Raw genomic sequence first — 23,186 nt, 5'->3', positions numbered from 1 at the left:
TCCAAGTTTTGTGGTTGGAGCGCAAGATAACTCTCGAACGGATCTGACGATTCGGTCCAAAATTTGACCTTCGTAATTTTTTTCCAAACTTAGTTTAAGTTCGAAGATAACCCATATCGGTCCACTCCTTCAGGTACCTCTCACACAAAAGTAAGTAATTGTTTGAGAAATTTGTGCGGATTATAACTCTTAAAGGGAGTAACCGATTTGGCCCATACATTACACATCCGTATATATCTACCAGATATAGATCAGGTTTGAATATGGACTATATTTGTCCTCCTTCTGGTACCTATCACACACAATTTCGGATAAATTCACGTTAAGACCTGCTCTCGAATCACTTAGATTTTTGCTGAATCAACTTGCATTTGCTGCCTCAATTACGACGGTAAACGTTTTTTCAGAGGCAAGTCCATACTTTTTGAGAAAACAGCCCGATAGGAGTAAAAATCCCTTGTGGCACCATATGTAGTGGCTGGAGAGCACGATAACTCTCGAACTGATCAACCAATTTGGTCCAACATTTGGGCTTCGTCATATTTCGTCCAAACTTAGTTTCAGTTCGCAAATGGACAATACCGGTCCACAACTTCCGGTACTTCTCCCCAATATTTAAAAAAAGATTCGCTAAAATCGTATGCATGCTATCTCTTGAACGGGGCAACCAATTTGGTCCCAACTTTGGATATCCTAACATTTTGTCCCAATGTAGTTTAACTTTTAAAATGGTCCTTATCGGTCCTCTCCTTAGAGTACCTCCCCCACAAAAGTTCAACATTTGTGGCTAAGTGCAGACCGATGCTGTTCGTTGTGCTCCTGCTTACAGCGATATTATGTTTTCCGTGGACAAGACCATGATAAGAGGCATGCTGAATACAAAAGTTATACGATGACCCACTAAATTGGCTACAGAGATATACTCTCAACCTCAGTGATTACAAGTTGTCATAACAAAAACCAAAGCGATTCGAGAGCATGTCCTAAACTGAACTTTTCCGAAATTTTGTGTGGGAGGTACCCGAAGGATTTGACCGATTGAGTCTATATTGGAACCTCATCTATGTCTGGTAGAAATTTCACGAAGTGAAAAGTATGGACCAGATCGGTTACTCCCTTCTAGAAGTCTCGAGGGACATTCGATGAGGCACATTTTGCCCTATGAAAGTGTATATAGCCCCGTTAGCATTAATGTTGAGGTTATAATTATAGATCTGTTCATAGGGCATTCTGGTCCACGACTACCCAGTTTTAGGGTTTAGCTGTCGGGAGAGTCACTGATTCTTTTTTGTTATTGTCATGTGTTATAGCTTCTCTCCCATTATGGAATTTCCGTCTTTCGAAACCAAATATGTAGTAAATATCTGCATAAAAACATGCATTCATTCCCATAACCCCAAAGGGAAGGCCGAGACGCAATGGTCATTCTGATCTGTATTAATGAAACAATGTATCATTAAAAAGCAACAACAACACTAGCATAGAAATCGACATGAACATCGAGTAAAACAAGTGAATGCAAGTGAAAAATATTTCGTAAGAAAAAAAAACACAGAGAACACATAAAAACAATGCAAAAGGTGACTACTTGGGGTTAGCTATGGCATAACTCACAGTTGTAATAGAAAAACGAAGAAAGCCCATTCGAGAAGAGGGGCAAAAGGGGAGAAGTATTAAAGTTCTTTTACTTATGTATATCTGATGTATCTGTCGTCTGTTCATGCTTTCTATTTTCATTGCACTTGCAACAATTGCGGCTGTTCAAAGTTATTGTCTATCATTTATTTTTGTTGTTGGCGCTATTGTTGATGATATTATTTCTAATGCAGTCAGTCGGCTGGCTGAATGGCCCGCCTGCCTGCCAGACGTTGTTGCTGCTGCGTTTTGTGTGTCTCTCATTGATTTGTGTCTGATCTAAAAGTAGTGTTGCTGCCTCTTTGTGTTCTTTTGTTGCTTTTGTTGTTGTTGCTGCTATATTTCGTTGTAAGTTATTGTTGTCGTCGGCACTGTCGTTGCCGCTGTTTTAGTGGGCAATGAGCCAAATGAATTCCCTTACAATTGTTGTTGGTGTTGTTGTTATTTTGAGTATGTTTTTGTGTGTTCGATATTCCTTTGGTATTGTTATTATTTTTTTTTTTGCTACACTTGTTTATGTTGATCAAAGTTGTTATTATTGTTTTTGTTGTGTGATACAAATTGTAGACGCGCTCGACAACATTTTTTTGTACATTAACATGAGGCGAGGTATTTGAAAAAATTAAAACAAAATGAATGTAGTAAAATGTAAATAAGAGATAGGGACGGGGAAAACAATACCTCAAAGAAAGGGTTATTCATAGCGTTCTATTTGCAGTTCTTTAGTCACTGTTAAAACTCCAGACAAGGACGTCGGATGTTAACTTCCTAAATTTGGCAAATGGTATGAAACAATTTAAACAACTTCCATTTTAATGTTGAGGATTTTTCGTACATTTTTGTAACTTTTAGTTTCCATCTCTGATATGGTCTCATCATTGCTAACAACAAAAATAAAAATTTTCTCTATGTGTACCATAAGTTATGGCATGTGTATTCTCTTGAGAAAACCAAAAAAAGAGTCTCATCATAAAAAATGTGTACATCTCAAATTGTTGCTATTTTGTTATTGTTGAGAGGACTTTGGCCACTCGGTGTACAAAAGGCATATGGTTGATCATCATGATTGTATTTGTTGTTGTTATTTTTTTATTGCAGTTGTAAACATCTAAACAAAACCGTTTTAATTAAAGAATGTTGTAATATTGTTCTCTTTGAGTGCCGTTGAAATAATATAGACAGAAATTGTCATATTATGGGGGATGGCATCCCAATGTAAATACACGGAGGAATGAAAAACTAAAATTTAAAAAAAATATCCTAAGAATAAGATTTTGAGGTGGAAACCAATGGTTATCATTTTCATTTTGCACAAAGAATGATGTGAGTAGATACTTTATCGAGAGTTTAAAAATATGAAATATGAAGATGTTTCAAGAGTTTTCAGTAATAATAACTTAAGGTAGTGTACACGAATTCTAAAAAAACATCCCTGAAGGGACAAGGGTTCAAGGCTACACCACAACAGTGTCTACATCAATAACTGTTGGCTAAAGCGGTTGGAAAATCGTAAGAATAAAAAACAAGTAAAACAAGTAAAAAAGTGTCAGTCGGCTTTGCCGACAGATATATACCCTCAGCCAATGTGAAGTGAAACTTTCACCTATGGACAGATCGAATGTATTCAAGGTCTCTTCATAATTTGGTGGCCCTTTTTTGACATTTGAACTTGCCGACAAAAATGTGGATTAGGAATTAACTGCACTAAGACACAAATGTTTAACCTTTGTGGGGGAGGTACACTTAGGGAGGACCGATATGGACCATTTTAGAGGTTAAACTAAATTTTGACAAAATATTTGGAGATCCAAAGTTTGGACCAAATTGGTTGCCCCATTCAAGTGATATCGTCCTAGAATATTAGTGACATTTTTTAAATATTGGGGAGAAGTACCGGAAGTTGTGGACCGGTATTGTCCCATGTAACTAAGTTTGGATATAATATGACGAAGACCAAATGTTGGACCAAATCGGTTGGACAGTCCGAGAGTTATCGTGCTCTGCGACAGCCACATATGGAGACATAGGAATTTTTTACACCTTTCAGGCTGTTTTCCTAAGAAATATGGACTTGCCCCTGAAAAAACTTTTACCGTCGTAATGAAGGTAGCGAATGCAAATCGCTTCAACAATCAATCAAAGTGATTCGAGAGCAGGTCTTAAAGTGAACTTATCCGAAATTTTGTGTGAGAGGTACCAGAAGGAGTAGACAAATGGTAGATATATTAGGATGTGCAAAGTATGGATTACATCGGTCACTCCCTTCAAGAGTTATCGTGCGCACCATTTTTCCGAACATTTTTGTACTTTTGTGGGGGAGGTACCTAAGGGAGTGGACCGATATGGCTTATCTTCAAATTTAAACTATGTTTGGACAAAATATTACGAAGGCCAAATTTTAGACCGAATCGGCAGATCCGTTCAGAGTTATCTTGAGCTCCATGCACTACACACGGTAGTGGGGCTTTTTGCATCTTTCAGGCTATTTTCTCAGGAAGTATGGACTTGCCCCAGATGAAATTTTTACCATCGTATGAAACTTTTACAATGATTACAAATTGTTGCAACAAAAATCAAAGCGATTCGAGAGCAGGTCCTAATCTGAACTTATCCGAAATTTTTGTGTGGGAGGTACCCGAAGGAGTGGACCGATTGAGTCTATATTGGAACCTTATCTACTAAGTCTGGTAGAAAATTCACGACGTGCAAAGTATGGACCAAATCGGTTACTTCCTTCAAGAGTTATTGTGCGCTCAAATTTTTCGAAAATTTTCGAACTTTTGTGGGGGAGGTACCGGAAAGAGTGGACCGATATAACCCATCTTCGAACATAAACTAAGTTTAGACAAAATATTAAGAAAGCCAAATTTTGGACCGAATCGGTTGATCCGTTCGAGAGATATCGTGCGCACCAGCCGGCCAGACAGACAGAAGGACGGACGTGGCTAAATCAACTCCAAATTGTCTGAAACATACTTGGGGTATAAAACCATTATTTCGATGAGGCACATTTTGCCCGTATGAAAGTGTATATACCCTCGTTAGCAAAAATGCTGAGGGTATTAAAAGTATCAGTCGGCTTGGCCGACTGAGATGTACCCTCAGCCTGTGTGTATTGAAACGTCCATCTATTGGCAATATCGAATCTACGGATTATGGATTTTGCGGCGCTTTTTGAAATTTGCAGACAAAAAATATATTTGGTTTGAATCTCAAAACTGTTGCGGAGGATTAACTTGAAGTAATGGATTGACGTAGTCCATTTTGGAAGTGGATCTTATTTTGGGAGTAATTTCTTTTTGATAGATATCACTGTGTGTAATTTTTTGAGTCATAATTTATTAACCATATTCTGACTCCACAGTGTGATAGAACACCAAAAATGAGAAGACACGTGTCTCGCCGTTTATCCCTATCTCATCAACTTTCGCGGTTATAGGCCTCCAAAAGTTTGATGCTTTGATGTAAACAGGGTCATTTAGTCAGGACTCTATCTTCCAAACCGTTGGGAAATTTGAATTTATCTCAGAGGCAATGTTGTAGCTCTTGTCTCAAAGAACAAAAGTTGTAACACATATAATCCATCAAGCTTCATCTGCAAGGTCAAAATCGCCATGGTCAAATTTCTTTTAAAATTTTTTCTCAAGTTTTGTTATACAGCTTTCAAACCGATCAAAATTGAAGCAAACAACCAACTAGAAAAATGTACCTTAGATCTTAGTAAACAACTTTCTAGAACATACGAACTCTGTAGAAACGGATCTTAATGGTCAAAATAGCAAAACAATTGCGATTTTTATTCTCTTTTCTCGGCTTCTCCTCCATAGATATTAAACCGTTCAAAATTCAAGAAAATAATCAACCACAATATTGTAGCAAAGGCTTCAATAAACAACTTTCTGGAATATGCGAAATGTCTATGAACGGTTCTTAATGGTAAAAATAGAAAAAATCTTTTGAAAATATCCAATTTGTATACTTTTTTCTCCGACTCTGGTCCAAAGATACGCAACCGCCCAAAAATTAAGGATACAGTCAACTACAAAAATGTACCTTAGATTTCAGCAAACAAGTTTCTAGAACAAATGAAGATTCTAGGAACGATTCTTCAAGCTCAAAATTCGATTATTTTAGATCATTATTTCCTGTTCAGGTCCGTAAATAACAACCCTTTCAAATTTTCTTGAGTTTTTAACAGTTTGTTATTTCCAAACCTGAGCAGGGGGAATGTTAAAAATAATTTAATTGTTCGTGAATTTCAGCCCTGAGAATCATTCGTAGAATCTTCATATGTTCTAGAAAGTTGTTTACTGAAATCTAAGGTACATTTTTGTAGTTGACTATATACTTATTTTTTGGGCGGTTGGGTGTCTTTGGGCCAGAGTCGGAGAAAAAAGTATAAAAATTGGATATTTTCAAAAGATTTTTGCTATTTTTACCATTAAGAACCGTTCATAGACATTTCGCATATTCCAGAAAGTTGTTTATTGTTGCCTTCGCTATGCTATTGTGGTTGATTGTTTTCTTGAATTTTGAACGGTTTGATATCTATGGAGCAGAATCCTAAAAAAGATTATAAAAATCGCAATTGTTTTGCTATTTTGACCATTAAGATCCGTTTCTACAGGGTTCGTATATTCCAGAAAGATGTTTATTGAGATCTGAGGTACATTTTTGTAGTTGGTTGTTTGCTTCAAATGTGATCGGTTTGAAAGCTGTATAACAAAACTTGAGAAAAATTTTAAAAGAAATTTGACCATGGCGATTTTGACCTTGCAGATGAAGCTTGAAGGATTATATGTGTTCACAATTTTTGTTCTTTAAGACAAGAGCTACAACATTGCCTCCGAGATAAATTCAAATTTCCTAACGGCTTGGAAAATATAGTCCTGACTAAATGACCCTTTATACATTAAAGCCTCAAACCTTTGGAGGCCTATATCCGCGAAAGTTGATGAGATGGGGAAAAACGGCGAGACACATGTCTTCTCATGTTTGGTATTCTATCATACTGCGGTGTCAGAATATGGTTAATAATTTTCGTGGTGCACAGTGTATTCATGGCAATCATGAATAGAAAAAGAAGTTCACTTTTTAAAATTATTTTTCCGTGCGGAAAATTCCGAGGGAAATATTCATGATTGCCCTGATTGTGTCCACCAGTCATTTCAGTTGGTCTGAAAGCATGGACTTGTCCATGAAAAACATTATATAGAGCGTTTTTACAGCTTTCGGGCTATTTTCTAAGGAAGAATAGACTTGCCCCTGAAAAAACTTGTACCGTCGTAATGGCTGCAGCGAATAAAAGTTATTACAACACAGACCAAAGCGATTTGATAGCAGTCTTAAACTGCATTTTTAAGAAATTTTGTGTGAGAGGTACTCGGAGGAGTTGACATATATAGCCGATTTTCGAACCTGATCTATGTCTCGTAGAAATATAACGATGTGCAAAGTATGGACCACTACGTTCGAGAGTTATCGTGTGCACCATTTTAGTGAAAAGTTCGAAACTTTTCACTAAAATGACCCATCTTAGAACTTGATTTAAGTTTGGACAAAATATTACGACTGCCAAATTCGAGAGTCAGTGTGCGCTTCAGCCACTACACATGGTGTCATAGCGGATTTTTAGAGCATTCGGGCTATTTTCCCATAAAGTATGGACTTGCCCCTGATAAAACTTGTACTGCCGTAATGGTGGCACTTTTCCGAAATTTTGTGTGGGAGGTATACGAAGAAGTGGACCTATATAATTCATATTCGAACTTTATCTATGTCTGGTAGAAATATTACGATGTGTAAAGTATGGACCAAATCGGTTAGCCCCTTCGAGAGGTATCGTGCGCATAATTTTTGCGAACAATTTGAACTTTTGTGGGAGTGGACCGATATGGCCCATCTTCGAACTTAAACTCAGTTTGGAGAAAATATATATAATTGTTCAACAAACATCCCAGATGGGACAAGGGAGACTTCTCTTATATCAATGAATACACCCTGATTCATATTAGCTCAATGATATGGGACCTACTGTTGATCGCTGAGTCCGAACGGCATGTCTCTTAAGACACCACTTGTAGAGAAGTTTTACATGGCTGAAATACTCAGGAAATGTCGCCAACATTACTGAGGGGTATTTTGCCACCGTTGAAAATTGTTTGATGTTGCTTGGCCGGGAAAATGAACCCAAGACCTTCAGCGTGCGAGGCGGGTGTGCATACCATTGCACCACGGTGGCACCCTTGGACAAAATATTACTAAAGCCAAATTTTAAACCAAATCGGTTGATCCTTTCGAGAGTTATCGTGCGCTCCAACTACTAGACTTGGTGTCATAGCGGATTTTTACAACTTCGGGCTATTTTCTCAGGAAGTATGGACTTGGCCCTAATGCAACTTGTACCGTCGTGATTCGAGAGCAGGTCCTGAACTTAATTTTTCCGGTATTTTGTGTGGGTACCCGAAGGAGTTTACCGATAGACTTCATATTGAAATATCATCTATGTCTAGTAGAAATTTCAAGATGTGTAAAGAATGGACCATATTTATGAGTTATCGCGCGCATAATTTTAGCGAACATTTTCGAACTTTTGTGGGGGAGGTAGCTGAAGGAGTGGATTGATATGGCCAATCTTCGAATTTAAACTAAGTTTAGACAAAATATTAGGAAGGTCAAATTTTGGTCCAAATCGGTCGAGAGTTATCGTGCGCTCCAACCACTACCCTTGGTGCCATAGCTGATTTTTTCAACTTCGGGTTATTTTCTGAGGAAGTATGGACTTGGCCCTGAGGCAACTTGTACCGTGGTAGGGAGGCGGCACATACAAGTTGTTACAACAAAAATCAAAGCGATTCGAGAGCAGGTCCTAAACTGAGCTTTTCCGACATTTTGTGTAAGAGGTTCACGAAGGAGTAGACCATTAGAGTTCATATTGGAACATCATCTGTGTTTGGTAGAAATTTCACGATGTGTAAACTTACACTGTAAAGTGTGGACCAAATCGGTTACTACCTTTAAGAGTTATCGTTCGCACAATTGTAGTAGTGGATCGATATGGCCCATCTTCGAACTTAAAGTAAGTTTGGACAAAATACTACGAAGGCCAAATTTTGGTCCAAATCGGTTCATCCGTTCGAGAGTTATCGTGCGCTCCAGCGAGCCAGACGGACAGACGGACGAACATGACAAAATCGACTCTAAATTATCTGAAACGGATTTCGTCCAAACATACTTGGGGTCTAAAACCATTATTTCGATGAGGGAAATTTTGCCCGTTTGAAAGTGTATATACTCTTGTTAGCGTATATGCTGAGGGTATAATAAGCTAAAAAACATATGGGGATTTCTGAGCAAAATCGGACACTTTTTTAAAATGAGGTTTTTGATTTCCTTTATTTTTTGCTGTGATGCTGCTCATCAGCAGAACATTTCAGTATACCTTCAGATTTTTTATGAATAACGGTTCCAGAGCTATAGCACCTTGAAAAAGTCGAATTCTGTAAAAACTATATTGGTCCAACTTGATTTTTTTTTACATTTTGCACATTGGGCTTGGATCCAATTTCGCCGATTTAATATTTGGTGCACCAAACACGCAAATTCTGTTCGATTTTGATGTAATTTGGACAATGTCACTAAATTTGGAGTCAAAATAAGTTTTTCAAATTATATTGAAATCGGTTCAGATTTAGATACTGCCCCATATATATTTTCGCCAGATTTGATATATTTGCTGCACCAAACACGCTATATACGTAAAATTTTGATGAAATTTGGAATGTGTGACTGAATTTGGTCTAAAAATAAAGGTTCCAAAATATATCGGAATTGGTTCTTATTTGGATATAGCTCCCGTATATATTTTCGGCCGATTTCACGTATTTGCTGCACTAAACACACTTTATATGTCCGATTTCGATGAAATTTGGAATGTGTGACTGAATTGTGTATAGAAACAAATGTGCACAATTATATCGAAATCGGTACACGATTTCACGTATTTGCTGTACCAAACACCCCATATATGTCCGATTTCGATGAAATATGGAATGTGAGACTGAATTCGGTCTAAAAATAAATGTGCCAAATTATATCGGAATTGGTTCAGATTTGGATATAGCTCCCATATATATTTTCGGCCGATTTCATGTATTTGCTGCACCAAACACGTTATATCTGTCCAATTTTGATCAAATTTGAAATGTGTGACGGAATTTGGTACAGTAATAAGTGTACCATATTATATGGAAATCAGTTCAGGTTTATATAAATCCCCATATATATTTTACATATTCACAGTGGTGTAGGGTATCATATATTCGCCCGACTTTGATCCTCTCCTTACAGGTTTTGTATTAAACTACGCTCAATTACAAAAATGTTTAGTCCTATTTGGTAGTGGGATTCGAATAATTACTATTTTTTCTTAATTTTTTACAATTTGTCAATAAAATGTTTCCCTTATACCAGTGTGAAACGTTTGTTACTTTAGGAATTTATTTTAAACATCTTAAAAACTGCGTCATTTTTTGATTTTGCTGTTCACAGCAAAAAATAAAACAAATCATTTTGAAAAAGTGTCCGATTTCACTCAGAAATCCCCATATGTATATTTTCCACTTTTTTGGAACTGTTGTGGTGAAAGAAAATCCAATTTCAACGCACTTCTTATTTTTATTTTATATTATTTTATTTTATTTTATTTTATTTTATTTTATTTTATTTTATTTTATTTTATTTTATTTTATTTTATTTTATTTTATTTTATTTTATTTTATTTTATTTTATTTTATTTTATTTTATTTTATTTTATTTTATTTTATTTATTTTATTTTATTTTATTTTATTTTTATTTTATTTTATTTTATTTTATTTTATTTTATTTTATTTTATTTTATTTTATTTTATTTTATTTTATTTTATTTTATTTTATTTTATTTTATTTTATTTTATTTTATTTTTATTTTATTTTATTTTATTTTATTTTATTTTATTTTATTTTATTTTATGTTATTTTATTTTATTTTATTTTATTTTATTTTATTTTATTTTATTTTATTTTATTTTATTTTATTTTATTTTATTTTATTTTATTTTATTTTATTTTATTTTATTTTATTTTATTTTATTTCATTTTATTTTATTTTATTTTATTTTATTTTATTTTATTTTATTTTATTTTATTTTATTTTATTTTATTTTATTTTATTTTATTTTATTTTATTTTATTTTATTTTATTTTATTTTATTTTATTTTATTTTATTTTATTTTATTTTATTTTATTTTATTTTATTTTATTTTATTTTATTTTATTTTGCTCTCAAGATTTGATCATGCGAACTTCTGATACGTAGCCGAACACACTACACACTAGGGCACGCGTATGAACATTAAGGGCTGTTTAAACGCTTACGTGTGCTTACGTGTGTACCATCAACTGTTCTTTGTTTATATTTTTTTTTTTTTTTGTTAAAAGACCTGGCCAACGGATTGCTTTGAACACACAACCCTCGAATAATGACTTACGGATCCTAATTTTCTCTGGGGAAAGTCGTCTGTATAGATGACCAGGAGGGTGTCTTTGTAAGCGGCCCGAAGAACTTCTATAGAGACGATCGTTATGGACGCGTATATAGACCAGAAGTTGCCCACTAGAGCAACTTTATATGCGACCAGAAATATGTCTTCTTGGACGACCGAAGAGTTTATAGACGTCATTATAGGGGACCAGAAGATAGATTGTTAAATAGATAGATAGTTAAATAGATAGAAATTAAATAGAGAGATTACTCACCTTACTTACTTAAACCGTAATAACTGTAAAATTTTAATCAGGATCATATATATGAAGAAATATGTATCTAATTTCTGTTTGTTTAAGGTTCCACTGTACTATTTTATGGCACATGTTAGAATGTTTGTATGGGACTTGTTTGAAAAACATTTTTAAATATTCAATGACATTTTTTGTTATAAAAATAAAATATACATACATAGATATATGTTTGTTGCCGATAGCATAAAACAATACCTATTTGTCTTCGTCAACATATTGTTATTGTTGTTTGTTAAGGTTTTGTAGTTCGAGTTGTTGCCTTGTTGTCAGTGCGTGAGCGTGAGTGTAGTTGTTACGTATAGGAAATGTATGCCGACTAATACATCATTGTTCTCATAGAAATAAATCAGTAGTTGTATGTGCGGGTGTTCTATTCATATATAGATATCTATGTATATACAGTCATATAGTACACGGATATGTATTTTAATGTTTGATGATAATGCTATTAGCTATAAATGAATCCTTGTATTTTAGAAATTAAATGAAAATAAATAATTAACGAAAAACTTCCGGCTATAAAGTTAATGTAATTCTTTTGTCTTTAAACTATATTAAAATCCTTTCCTCTATATAGCAATTTGAAGATATATAATTAAAAATAAATATTTTATTACAAATTTTTAATAATACCAATAACTTAATAAACAAATCTCATTTAACAATAAACCTTCATGTATTGAAAAATGTGTGCATTTAATTTTTAATATACAATTAATTATATACATATATTTATTTTTTGAAATTAATTTATTTTTCTACGTGATTTTTCCACAAATTCCGATTATGTTTCATTGAATTTATTTTCTTCTTTTTTTATTATTCATTTTTGCAGATTTTATGATTTATGTTGTTGTTGTCGTTGTCGCCTCCCTCAGCCACCACAAGCACCAGCACCATCACCACCAAAGCCATAGTCATCATCGTCATCAACATCAGCATCATCACAAGTTTCATTACAACCACGACCATCATTACCACAATAATAATAACAAAAATAAGAACAATAAGAACAACAACCACAAGAACCACCTTCAAAGCCACCTACAAACGAACCACAACAGCCACAAACTTAGACTCAGTTTTGGCCAAAATCCGAAACAACAACAACAGCAACCAAAGAGTGGGCAATAATCGCCTCCCCCAATCAAATCGAATAATCAGAATTCCCGCTTTAGAGCCGCCATTCAACCACCAACAAACACCACAAACCATAAAGCAAATTCATCAGCCATTAATGAAAAACGAAACAAAAAAAAAGTAAAATAAATCAAGCAAAAAAATACAACAACAATAAAGCAAACTGATAGTCCAAAATTATAAATCATCGACGAAAGACACCGACAGCAAAACAAAAAACCAAAAAAAAAAAAAAACTAAAGAACAAATCATCAGCATTAAAATTCAGTATCAAAAAAAAAACATCATCGTCATCGTCCATTGCCATCGTCATCATCAACGTTTGTGTTGTAGTTGCCCGTAAAAATCCAACACCGATTCCCTTATCCTCGTCCTCGCCACCTCTGTCGTCATCATGGCTACCATTAACTCGGTAAGTATTTTGAAATACATAATTCTTTTCGTTTTTATTTTATTTGAAATGCTTTTATTGATTTATTTTTGTGTTTTAATGTTGTTGTAATACACATAAAGAACTTATGAGAAGATGATTACAAACATACAAACGAACATGTGGTCATTATGATCACACATGCGGAAATTTGTTTGCTCTTTTTTTCTTGTTCGGAAAATTTAATTTTATAGGCTTTTAATGATTCACTTAGGATTCCCTTTTTATGGGCGGACATTTTTTTCATAGGCATTCTATATTAAGCGGAATGATGGCTATTTTCAAAATGCCGACCCATGAACAGAAAATACGTTGGCTTTCTAGAGACATACATATATACATGTATGTGTACATAAATAAATATTAAATCTATTTTTTAATGTTTTATGCTATCGCCCCTCAGCAATATTGTCTTGTTCTCTTCAAAATGTTAATTTATTATAAAAAATTTGTAGAAACAATTTTCAAAACTATTCCAAAATTCTAATTCGTTACCTACTTTGCCTATGTACCTCTACTATATTAATCATACGATCAATGTTCTCTTTGTGAAGATAAATTTAAAATGTCTCCTCCCTCCCCCAAAAACTGCTGACCCTTAAATGTTATGACAAAAGACAATTAGCATTTTAACCGCAAAAATAAAAAAAGATGAAAGACTTTGCCATAAAATTTATAACACAACAACAAAATGTCACATTAATTTTCAAATTTTTGAAAAATATTTCATTATCAATTAGAATTTGTTGTGACAAAAAGATTTATAGCATTTTAAATAGAAATGGATAAATACATTATCGTTTTCAGTGAATACTTCTCGTGGTTTCTAAAACTGAAGAAAATTTATTCCAGGAACGTAGAGAAAATATATACGACATATTTCAGAAAAACTTTTTAGAATGGACATGCTTTTTGTAACAAATGATTTTAAATTAAACATAATATACATACATACATATGACAACGGTTTAAAGAACATGCACTCAACGATCAAAGAATTTGATATGTCAAAAAATTTTGATCGCTTTATTGCTTGATTTGTTTAGTTATTGCCTCTCATGGGTTATGGACTTAACCAATAAAAAAAATTGCAAAACCATTCATGAGCTGGGTCTAAACTGCACTTTTGACAAAAATGTTGATCCGCTCGAGAGTTACGTATGCACCAGACAGTTCTTTCGTACCGGATTGACCCGACACCAAAAGTGTTTCAGCTAGCGGCTGCCAAACCAGCATTATATGCTGCTACAACAACAACAGACAACGATTTTTTTCGGGATACATTTTTGATTGCATATATCTTATTAGGCCATATACATATGTATGAGCATATAAATTTATTTCTACATCTATTAGATAGTCAAACACAACTCAATGTCCAAACACGAAATAATGAGTTTCGCGCCATACAAAGCAGCGGAGCCAAACCATATTTGCCTGACCCTACTTCAGGTGGAAGGGTGCTATATTTCGTCCAAACTAGTCAAAATTTTCACCGCTGGCATTGGGCAAGGAAAGTCTTTTTGCCCTAAACCGGCAAAGCAAGTTACGCAAAACCAAAATTATACCGCCCGATAAGTTTAACCTAATTTTTACTGAAAGTATTGGAATGGGTGGTCCACACCATTACACTGTGCAACAAAACTCAATTTTTTCAAAATGATGGAAAAACCGAAAATGGCAGAGCTAAAAAGAGGAACACAAAACTTCGGAAAAGTTCAGTTTAGGGCCATCTCTCGAATAGCTTTGATTTTTGTTTTAGCAACTTGTATTCACTGCCCCCCCATACGACGGTACAAGTTTCATTAGGGGCAAGTCCATACTTCCTAAGGGGTAGTGTATATTGAAACCTGTGTATATTGAAACAATTTTTCCCAAAAAAATGTATTTACGGGGTTTTAAAAATTTTGGGCGTTTGAACCGACAAAAATGTTGATTAAATATCAAAAGTTTTGCGGAGGAGATACTTAAAGGAATGGATCGACATTGACCATTATGGAAGTGGATCTCCACCCACTATATATGGTGCCATAGGAGGTTTTTACACCCTTCGTGCTGTTTGTCCAAGAAGTATGGACTTGACCCTGAAAAAATTTTTACCATCGTCATTGAGGCAGCGAATGCATGTTGCTTCAACAAAAATCAATGTGATTCGATTGCAGGTCTTACCGGATGGAGTGGACAAATATAGAACATGATCTATATCTGGTACATATATTAGGACGTGTAAAGTATGGACCAATTCGGTACTTCCTTCAAGAGTTACCGTACGAATAATTTTTCCGAACATTTTTGAACTTTTGTGGGGAAGGTACCTGAAGGAGTGGACCGATATGGCTTATCTTCGAACTTAAACTATGTTTGGACAAAATATTACTAAGGCCAAATTTTGGACCGAATCGGCAGATCCGTTCGAGAGTTATCATGCGCTCCAACCACCTCAGACGGTGTCATAGTGTTTTTTTTGCAACTTTCAGGCTATTTTCGCAGGAAGTGTGGACTTGCCCCTGATGCAACTTGTACCGTCGTATGGAGGGCAGTGAATACAAGTTGCTAAAACAAAAATCAAACTGATTCGAGAGCAGCTCCTAAACTGAACTTATCCCAAATTTTGTGTGGGAGGTACCCGAAGGAGTGGACCGATTAAGTCCATATTGGAAGCTCATCTAAGTCTGGTAGACATTTCACGATTTGCAAAGTATGGACCAAATCGGTTACTCGCTTCAAGAGTTATCGTACGTACAAATTTTCCGAACATTTTCGAACTTTTGTGGGGGAGGTACCGGAAGGAGTGGACCGATATAACCCATCTTCGAACTTAAACTAAGTTTGGACAAAATATTACGAAAGCCAAATTTTGGATCGAATCGGTTGATCCCTTCGAGAGTTATCGTGCGCTCCAGCCAGCCAGACAGGCAGACAGACAGACAGACAGACGGACGGACATTGCTCAATCGACTCCAAATTGTCTGAAACACATTTCGTCCAAACATACTTGGGGTCTAAAACCATTATTTCGATGAGGCACATTTTGCCCGTATGAAAGTGTATATACCCTCGTTAGCATAAATGCTGAGGGTATAAAAACATGTATTAGGGATAAAATCCGACTTCATCTTAGTAAATATTAAGAGAAACATTCCCAACGATATGCTCAAATACAAACAACGTACATACGTTTAAGGCAGATCAGTGGAAATCGCATTACATGAGATATGTTTTACCAGTGTTGCCGAATTTGAAGATTTATCGTCATTTTGAAAATTTTTTGGCCCAAAATTGAGAAATGACGATTTTATGAAATAAAATATGATAACTATGTACATATGTATATTTTATCCAAAATTTCACGAAAGACATTAAGGGAAACTATGTTTATAGCCATTTCCACCCATATTGGCGACATTTAGGTACATATCTGGAATGAAGGCGTTTTAAGGGGTTTTGCATTTCCTTCGAATTATATCAGCTGAAAATGTTCGTTTAGGATTGTTAATGGATGAAAATCTTCCTTCCTTGAAAAGTTTTGAAGATAAAACGGGAATTGTATGTACCTCGTTGTCGAAAAAATTATGAGTCCAGCTTTCTTCACTTTCTACTAATGCCCTCTTTAAGCGGACACTCAGTCAGTTTTGGATGACAGTTTTTATCAATGTCCCACCAGCTGTTATTCAAGCTTTACCTTTACAAAACTCAATAACCATTGGGACAACTCTCATCTTGGGAAAGTTGTTTTAAAAGATATTTGAGCGATATTGGGTTAGATTTATTGCTGTGGGTTGTATATCTTATGTATTCAGTATCATTTACATACTGCCTGAGAAAAAATTGTTTAAAACGGCGTTTACACCTAGTTTTGAAACATTTTGACGATTCAAATTTTATTGACGATTTGACGAAGGTTAGATGGGGGGAGGGGGTTGTTGGGATAAGATCACCTCTACTATGGATTATTAAAATAAATATTCTAGTAAATCGCTTTGATTTTTGCTGTAACAATTTGTACTTGCTGTCAATACTTCCTGAGAAAATAGCCTGACCCTTAAATTTTGGGGGGAGGTACCGAAAGGTGTGAACTGATAGTGTCCATTTTCGAACTTAAACTAAGTTTGGGCAAACATTTTACGAATCCCAAATTTTGGACCGAATCACTTAATCCGTTCGAGAGTTATCGTGTGCACCAGCTACTACACATGGTGACCGAAGGGAGTCCTTTAGAGCTTTCTGGCATTTTTCTTACGAAGTATAGATTTGCTCTTGCAAAAACTTGTACCGCCGCAAATGGGGCAGCGAATATAAGCTGTTGAAAAAATCAAAGCGATTCGAGAGAAGGCCTCAAAACTGCATGTTCCGAAATTTTGTCTATATTCGATTCGTTAAATCTAGTTCGTTTGAACGACTAGTTCAAAATATAGTTCAGTGGACACCGGTTGTTTCCGTGAACGAACTGCGAATGAGTTATATTATCTCTTTGTTTTAATAAAATAAATCATACGCAAACGAACTGAACTAGTTCACTAGATTTAACAACTCTATATTCGAACCTGGTCTATGTCTCCCAGAAATATTATGATGTGCACAGTTGGTCCATACTTCCCGGTTGCTGCCCTCGAGAGTTATTGTACGCACCATTTTAGCGAAAAGTTTTGAACTTTTGTGGGGGTGGTACCCGAAGAAGTAGACTGGCACGTCTTTGAACTTAAAGTATATTATAAAAAAATATTGTGAAGACCAAATTTTGGACCGAACCGATTGATCCATTCGAATTATCGTGCGCTCCATCCAGACAGACGGACGGACATTACAAAATCGTCCCCAATTTGTCTGAAACGGGGATCTATTATTATTTTTCGAAGAGGGTCATTTTGGTCGTATGCAAAATGTACCCCTTTAATGGCCCGCATGTGGGTTATGAAATCAGCAACCCAAGAAATATAGGTCAAAAATAGATTTTGGCCAGATTTTTTGGAAAATTTGCCACTGTGCATAGACGCGGTTTTTGGAAATTTTTAGTCAAGGAATTCCGGCTATTAAAAAGCAGCTCTCGTAGAGGAGTTATTTGAAGTGATGGACCGGTGTACTTTTTTTTTTATTTATTTATATATTTCAATTCAATTTCATTACAATATTTATATGTCGCCCCAGCGCCTTAAAGCTATAGGGGCTAATGTGTTTGATTATAATTCAAGAACGGAAATTATATAAACAAAATTATTAAATTATTTGCTATTTTTTTAAAGTAGAGAAAATATATATTTAAAAGAAAATTAAATTACTCCAGAAGCATTCCTGTGTTTGCCAGTAAAAACGATTTTAACTGAAATTTAATGAAATTTCTGTCAGATTCTTATTGTCGTTCGGAAGATGGTTATATTCCAGACAACCATTATGTTCTATACATTGTTTTGTGACTTCTAATCGGCATCTCTTTACCCTTAGATTCGAGCAGTTTCTGGTATCTACCAAATTTTGACTAACGTTAAATAGAATTGACGTATGTCCAATGTTCTTAACAGCTTTAAACATATATGTTAGCAACTGCAATTTATAAATACCGTACAGTGGCAAGATATTTTTTGATACATTACCATATAGACGAAGTGTGGGAAATAATCGAGGTAAATTGTATACAGTTTTGAGAGCATTATTTTGGAGTCTTTGTAATGATTTAAAATTAGTGGTTTTCTTGTAGCCATAAATTAGTGCCATGTAGTTGAAATGACTTTGGATCAAAGAGTTATAAAGCAGAAGTTTAGTTTCGACGCTAAACTAATTTATGTGCACATTACATGACAAATTATTGTGCATATGAATGCCCAAATATTTTAATGATTGGCTTTCATAAATAATAGTTTCTCCAATTGAAAAATTGAAATGTAGATAATTTTGTGGACATCGGGGTCTAAATCTTATGATTTTTGTTTTGTTGGAGTTAATGACAAGTTTATTAATCCGACAGAATTCAGTTAACATTTTTGCATCATCTTCCATTTGGCCTTTTAATATAAGTTCGTGGTTATACGGATATAAAAGAGTTATGTCATCGGCATACATGATTAATTTTCCATGAATACTTAGCTTAGATATGTCGTTAAGATAGAGAGTAAATAACATGGGTCCCAATACGCTTCCTTGAGGTACTCCGTGCTGTGCAATACCAATATTTCCTCTCACGCCATTGATTTCAACAAATTGCTTCCTGTTTTTTATGTAACCTTCCAAAAGTTTCAGTTCTTTGCCTTGAATACCATAATATGGCAGTTTTGAAAGTAATATACGGTGGTCAATTAGATCAAAGGCTTTCGAAAAATCATAAAACACAGCACCTACTCCTCCGAAACATCCATCCAGGCTTTCACAGATTCTGTTTACAACGTTTACTACGGCCTCTTGGGTACCACTGTGTTTTTTGAACACGAATTGCATAGAAAATAACTTGCCAATATTTTCTCTTTAAATTTTCTTAGGGATTGAAGCTCGCCATTCTCCCATGGTGTTAGTAAGGTTTTTGAATTTACTTTGATTTCTTTTGTAGTACTGTGCGTGCTTATACCTTCTGAAATTATGGATACGATATTTTGCATATCGATGGAAGGATTTCCTGAATATATGAAATCTGCTGTATTATTTCGAATATGTGATGTTTTATTATTATAATTACCCAGCTTTATGAACTTCCTAGTTATCTGACTATTTTTTATATGACTTCTTAATCGACACCATATAATGTTGTGGTCTGAAAGTTCACATTCGATTGAGTCAATACACATCCTATTTGCCACATTGCTATAAACATGGTCTATAGACTTTTTACTCATAGGTCTCGTAATTAATGTGTGACATGTTTCATAGTCCACAGAAGCAAGAGTCGAATAAATGTCAGATGATTCACTCGGATTAAGCTGGTCTATATTCGAATCTCCAACAACTATAGACGCTGTACCATAACTACCACATAACTCATTCTCTAAGTACTCAACAAATGTGTTAACATGACATTTCGGGGAACGGTAAAAACATGTAATTCTCAATTGATGATGAATCTATCCAAGGAAATTCTAATAGATTCAATAAAGTTTTGACTTTCACAGAGTTCAACTGAATATGCCAGATTCTCTCGTATATATACGGAGGTTCCTCCGTACCCATCAAAACGACAACTGTGTATGGCATTATATCCTGGAATTTTATACAATTGTGTTAAGTCTCTCTTAAACCAGGTTTCCTGAACCGCTATAATGTCAGGAAGAACAGGACATTGTGCAATAACTGCTTTAAATTGACTAAAGGAGGATATGCTTCTGGAGTTCACAGACGTGATATTGAAAGTGGAAATATTGGTTTTAGAAAAATTTTTTGCAAATAAATCTATATTTTCAAAATATTTATTATTATCCAACATTATATTGAAAAAATTAAAGAAAAATTATTCGAATATATATATATATGATATGATATATATGATACGAAAGTACATGGGTCATCTTTCTCCTTATCAGTATCTTCATCATCATCTGAAACTGGCACCATTCTCATCGACCTTCTTCTAAGAAATGTGTTTGTAGCAGCTTGTATTAATAAGTCATCAACGTCTTCCTTTCTTCGAATCAACTTTGGCTTGTTTATGGCACTTTTTTTGGCATAGATTTTATTTCCATTTGTATATATGAAATTATATCCGACGGTTTTCAATGTCTTGGTGTAATTAAATAGTTGAAGTGACTCTTTGCTCAAAAAATCAATCACAAATATAGACTTAGTATTTTCATGTTCTTTAAGATTTTTCTTAGCTTCCATGAGCTTATTTTTTGCAGATTTTGTGTTAAATTTGACTATCAATGATTGATATAAATTAGGGAACTACTTCTTTCTATAGTTATTGAGCCCATCAGCATTATGATCTGAAGCATGGGTTTGGCCACGAAAAACATTATGTCGCTGTAAACGGGACCACAAGAACTACCATCGGTAAACGTTACAAAGCGATTCCCGAACAGCCCTTAAACTGCTATATCGCTCATTTACTCAAAGAGTGACACATTTCGAAAAATCAAGTTTCGAGAAAAACGTGTTTTAAGTTGCCGATTGAAATTTGACTTCCCAACATAAAAAGGTTATTACACAAAAAATAAAATAACGAATTGGACCATCTTTTGAAAGAGCTAGCCAGATATCAGTGCTAAATTTCCGTGCAAGATCAAGCATGATTTTAGGTGTTTTAGAGCTTCATAAACTCAAAAAAACTTTTTTGATGATTTATGCCAAACTCCAAAAAAATAAGCTGTAAATCGTTGAGTTTTAGAGATATCATCTAGAAAATTTGACAGGAGAAGTAGTAAAAAAAAATAGAAATTGTTAACTCCAAAACCCCATTTTTTGAGTTATGGCACTCTTTGAGTAAATGAGCGATATGACCTTAAAAGCGAAATTAACACAGTTTCAAATGACAATAAAAAGTGCCACCACTCACTTGGCTATTTGTCCGCATTTGTCCATTTTGCGTTTTTCTTTCTGCAATATTACAAAATTTATAGACCATTCCGAAATGAAGTGTCACTTGCGGAACATTAAATCTTTATGACAGATAATAAATCTTTTGGCACAAAGTACCTTCATTAATTGTACACAAAAATAATTCACAACAATAAAATGAAAACAATTCACATAATTATGTCTAAATAATACTTGTAAATGATTATTTAATACATCATTGACAAGTGGACAAGAAATAAATAAATGAAATAAAGAAACGCAAATACCAGAAAATAAATGGAAAATAAAATGTATTAACACCCACTGCCGCCCAAAATGATGCAATTCTAAATATAGGCAAAGTAAACGGGTGAGAGAGTGTAGTTGTTGTCGCCAGTCAAAATATTGAATATACCATAGGAAGATGTACATATGCAAGGCATTCTTAAAAATATTAAAAAATGACGTTTATGAATTACATACATATCTGAATGAAAAGATTGTGTTCCTCGGAGAGCGAGGGGACATAATTCCAAAATCACTCAATTTTGAAAAAAAGAACATTTCTTTTGGCATACTTTCTATTGTTTTGTTTAGCATTTCCGCTTTTTTGCTAGCATGTGTCCTACACAAAAATTATCATCTATCTTTGTCACAATGGGATGTTTTAAAGCTCATATTTGTTAGTAAACGGATGGGAATTTATTTTAGAAATGACAAATATTATAATATTGGTGGTGTTTTTTATTGCCATGGCTGTTACAATTTTGTTCTGTTTTTCAAAATAGTCTGGCTTAATCTAATTTGGGGAAGATTTGGTATTGTCGCCAACGGATAAGGCAAAGAAGTCTATAGTTTCGTCTAATGTTTGGGTATAAAAAGTGGTGCAACTTCGGTGCAGCATATCCTCACAAAACAAAGAAAAAATGGAACTGATGAATTTTTCTGCCTTACCATTTGACGACCGCTGGCAGACTATATGAACACATTATTTTTTACCAGAACAAGTAAAAGGGTATCAGTCGGAGTTGGCGAGAGTGGTTTTTTGGTGGTTTTACAAAATCGATGTCGGATTTTTTATGTAGCACCCCCTAAAATGTTTAGTTTTGTTAGATTTTAAGATTGCCAAAGTTTGAGTACAATCGGAATATGCTAACACGTGCCACTGGGGCCTCAAAATTTCCATCGGCCCTATATATTATTATCTAAAATTCTGACTCTATTTGCAAAATTTTTTGTAGGATTACTTGTTTAGCCACAGGAATGAACTAGTAAATTTTCTTCATCGTTTTTTCAGGCGTCAACTGAAAAGGTCCTACTTCAAACATAAACCAACCTTAGACCAGGGTTTCGGAGTCGGAGTCGAGCAATTTTGCTGATTCGAAAAAAATAACTCGACTCCGACTCCGGGCAAAATTGTTTAAATTTATCAAATGAATGAATGAAACTTTCTAACAGAGCTCCGATTTGCTCATTTTTACTTGCGAGTGAAACGTACTCGCAAGTGGGAGTACTCGAAGAGTGCGAGCAAAAAGTATGGTTTGCTCGTTTTTACTCGCGAGTGGGATTACTAGAATAGTACGAGTTTTAAAAGAAGTTTACTTTACTCGAAGAGTAAAATGGAGTAGGAAAAATTTATTAATTGTGGTAGCGACTATGTGGTAGCGAAG

At 34.6% G+C, this 23,186-nt stretch overlaps 1 protein-coding gene across 15 annotated transcripts in view; it reads left to right on the top strand.

Moving 5' to 3' along the window:
- The window catches only part of LOC141389763 (uncharacterized), a 282,798-nt gene that overhangs the window by 181,983 nt on the left and 77,629 nt on the right, over positions 1-23,186 (top strand). For 14 of the 15 annotated variants that reach the window (XR_012409161.1, XR_012409167.1, XR_012409164.1 and 11 more), the window contains exon 1: positions 12,310-13,026. The exons of the other annotated variant lie outside the window; for it this stretch is intronic. Coding sequence is in view for 6 of the 14 variants with exons in the window: in XM_073961778.1 (XP_073817879.1) it covers positions 13,009-13,026 (18 nt within the window). In the remaining 8 variants the exon portion in view is untranslated. Of the gene's footprint in view, positions 1-12,309; positions 13,027-23,186 lie in introns of those variants that run through there. 15 annotated transcript variants of the gene reach the window in all.

The sequence above is a fragment of the Musca autumnalis genome, unplaced genomic scaffold (genome assembly GCF_047663935.1).
Source record: "Musca autumnalis isolate F117 unplaced genomic scaffold, ASM4766393v1 scaffold_1, whole genome shotgun sequence".
Taxonomy (NCBI): domain Eukaryota; kingdom Metazoa; phylum Arthropoda; class Insecta; order Diptera; family Muscidae; genus Musca; species Musca autumnalis.
The sequence above is the reverse complement of the archived record's forward strand: the minus strand, read 5'-3'. Positions and strand labels throughout refer to the sequence as shown.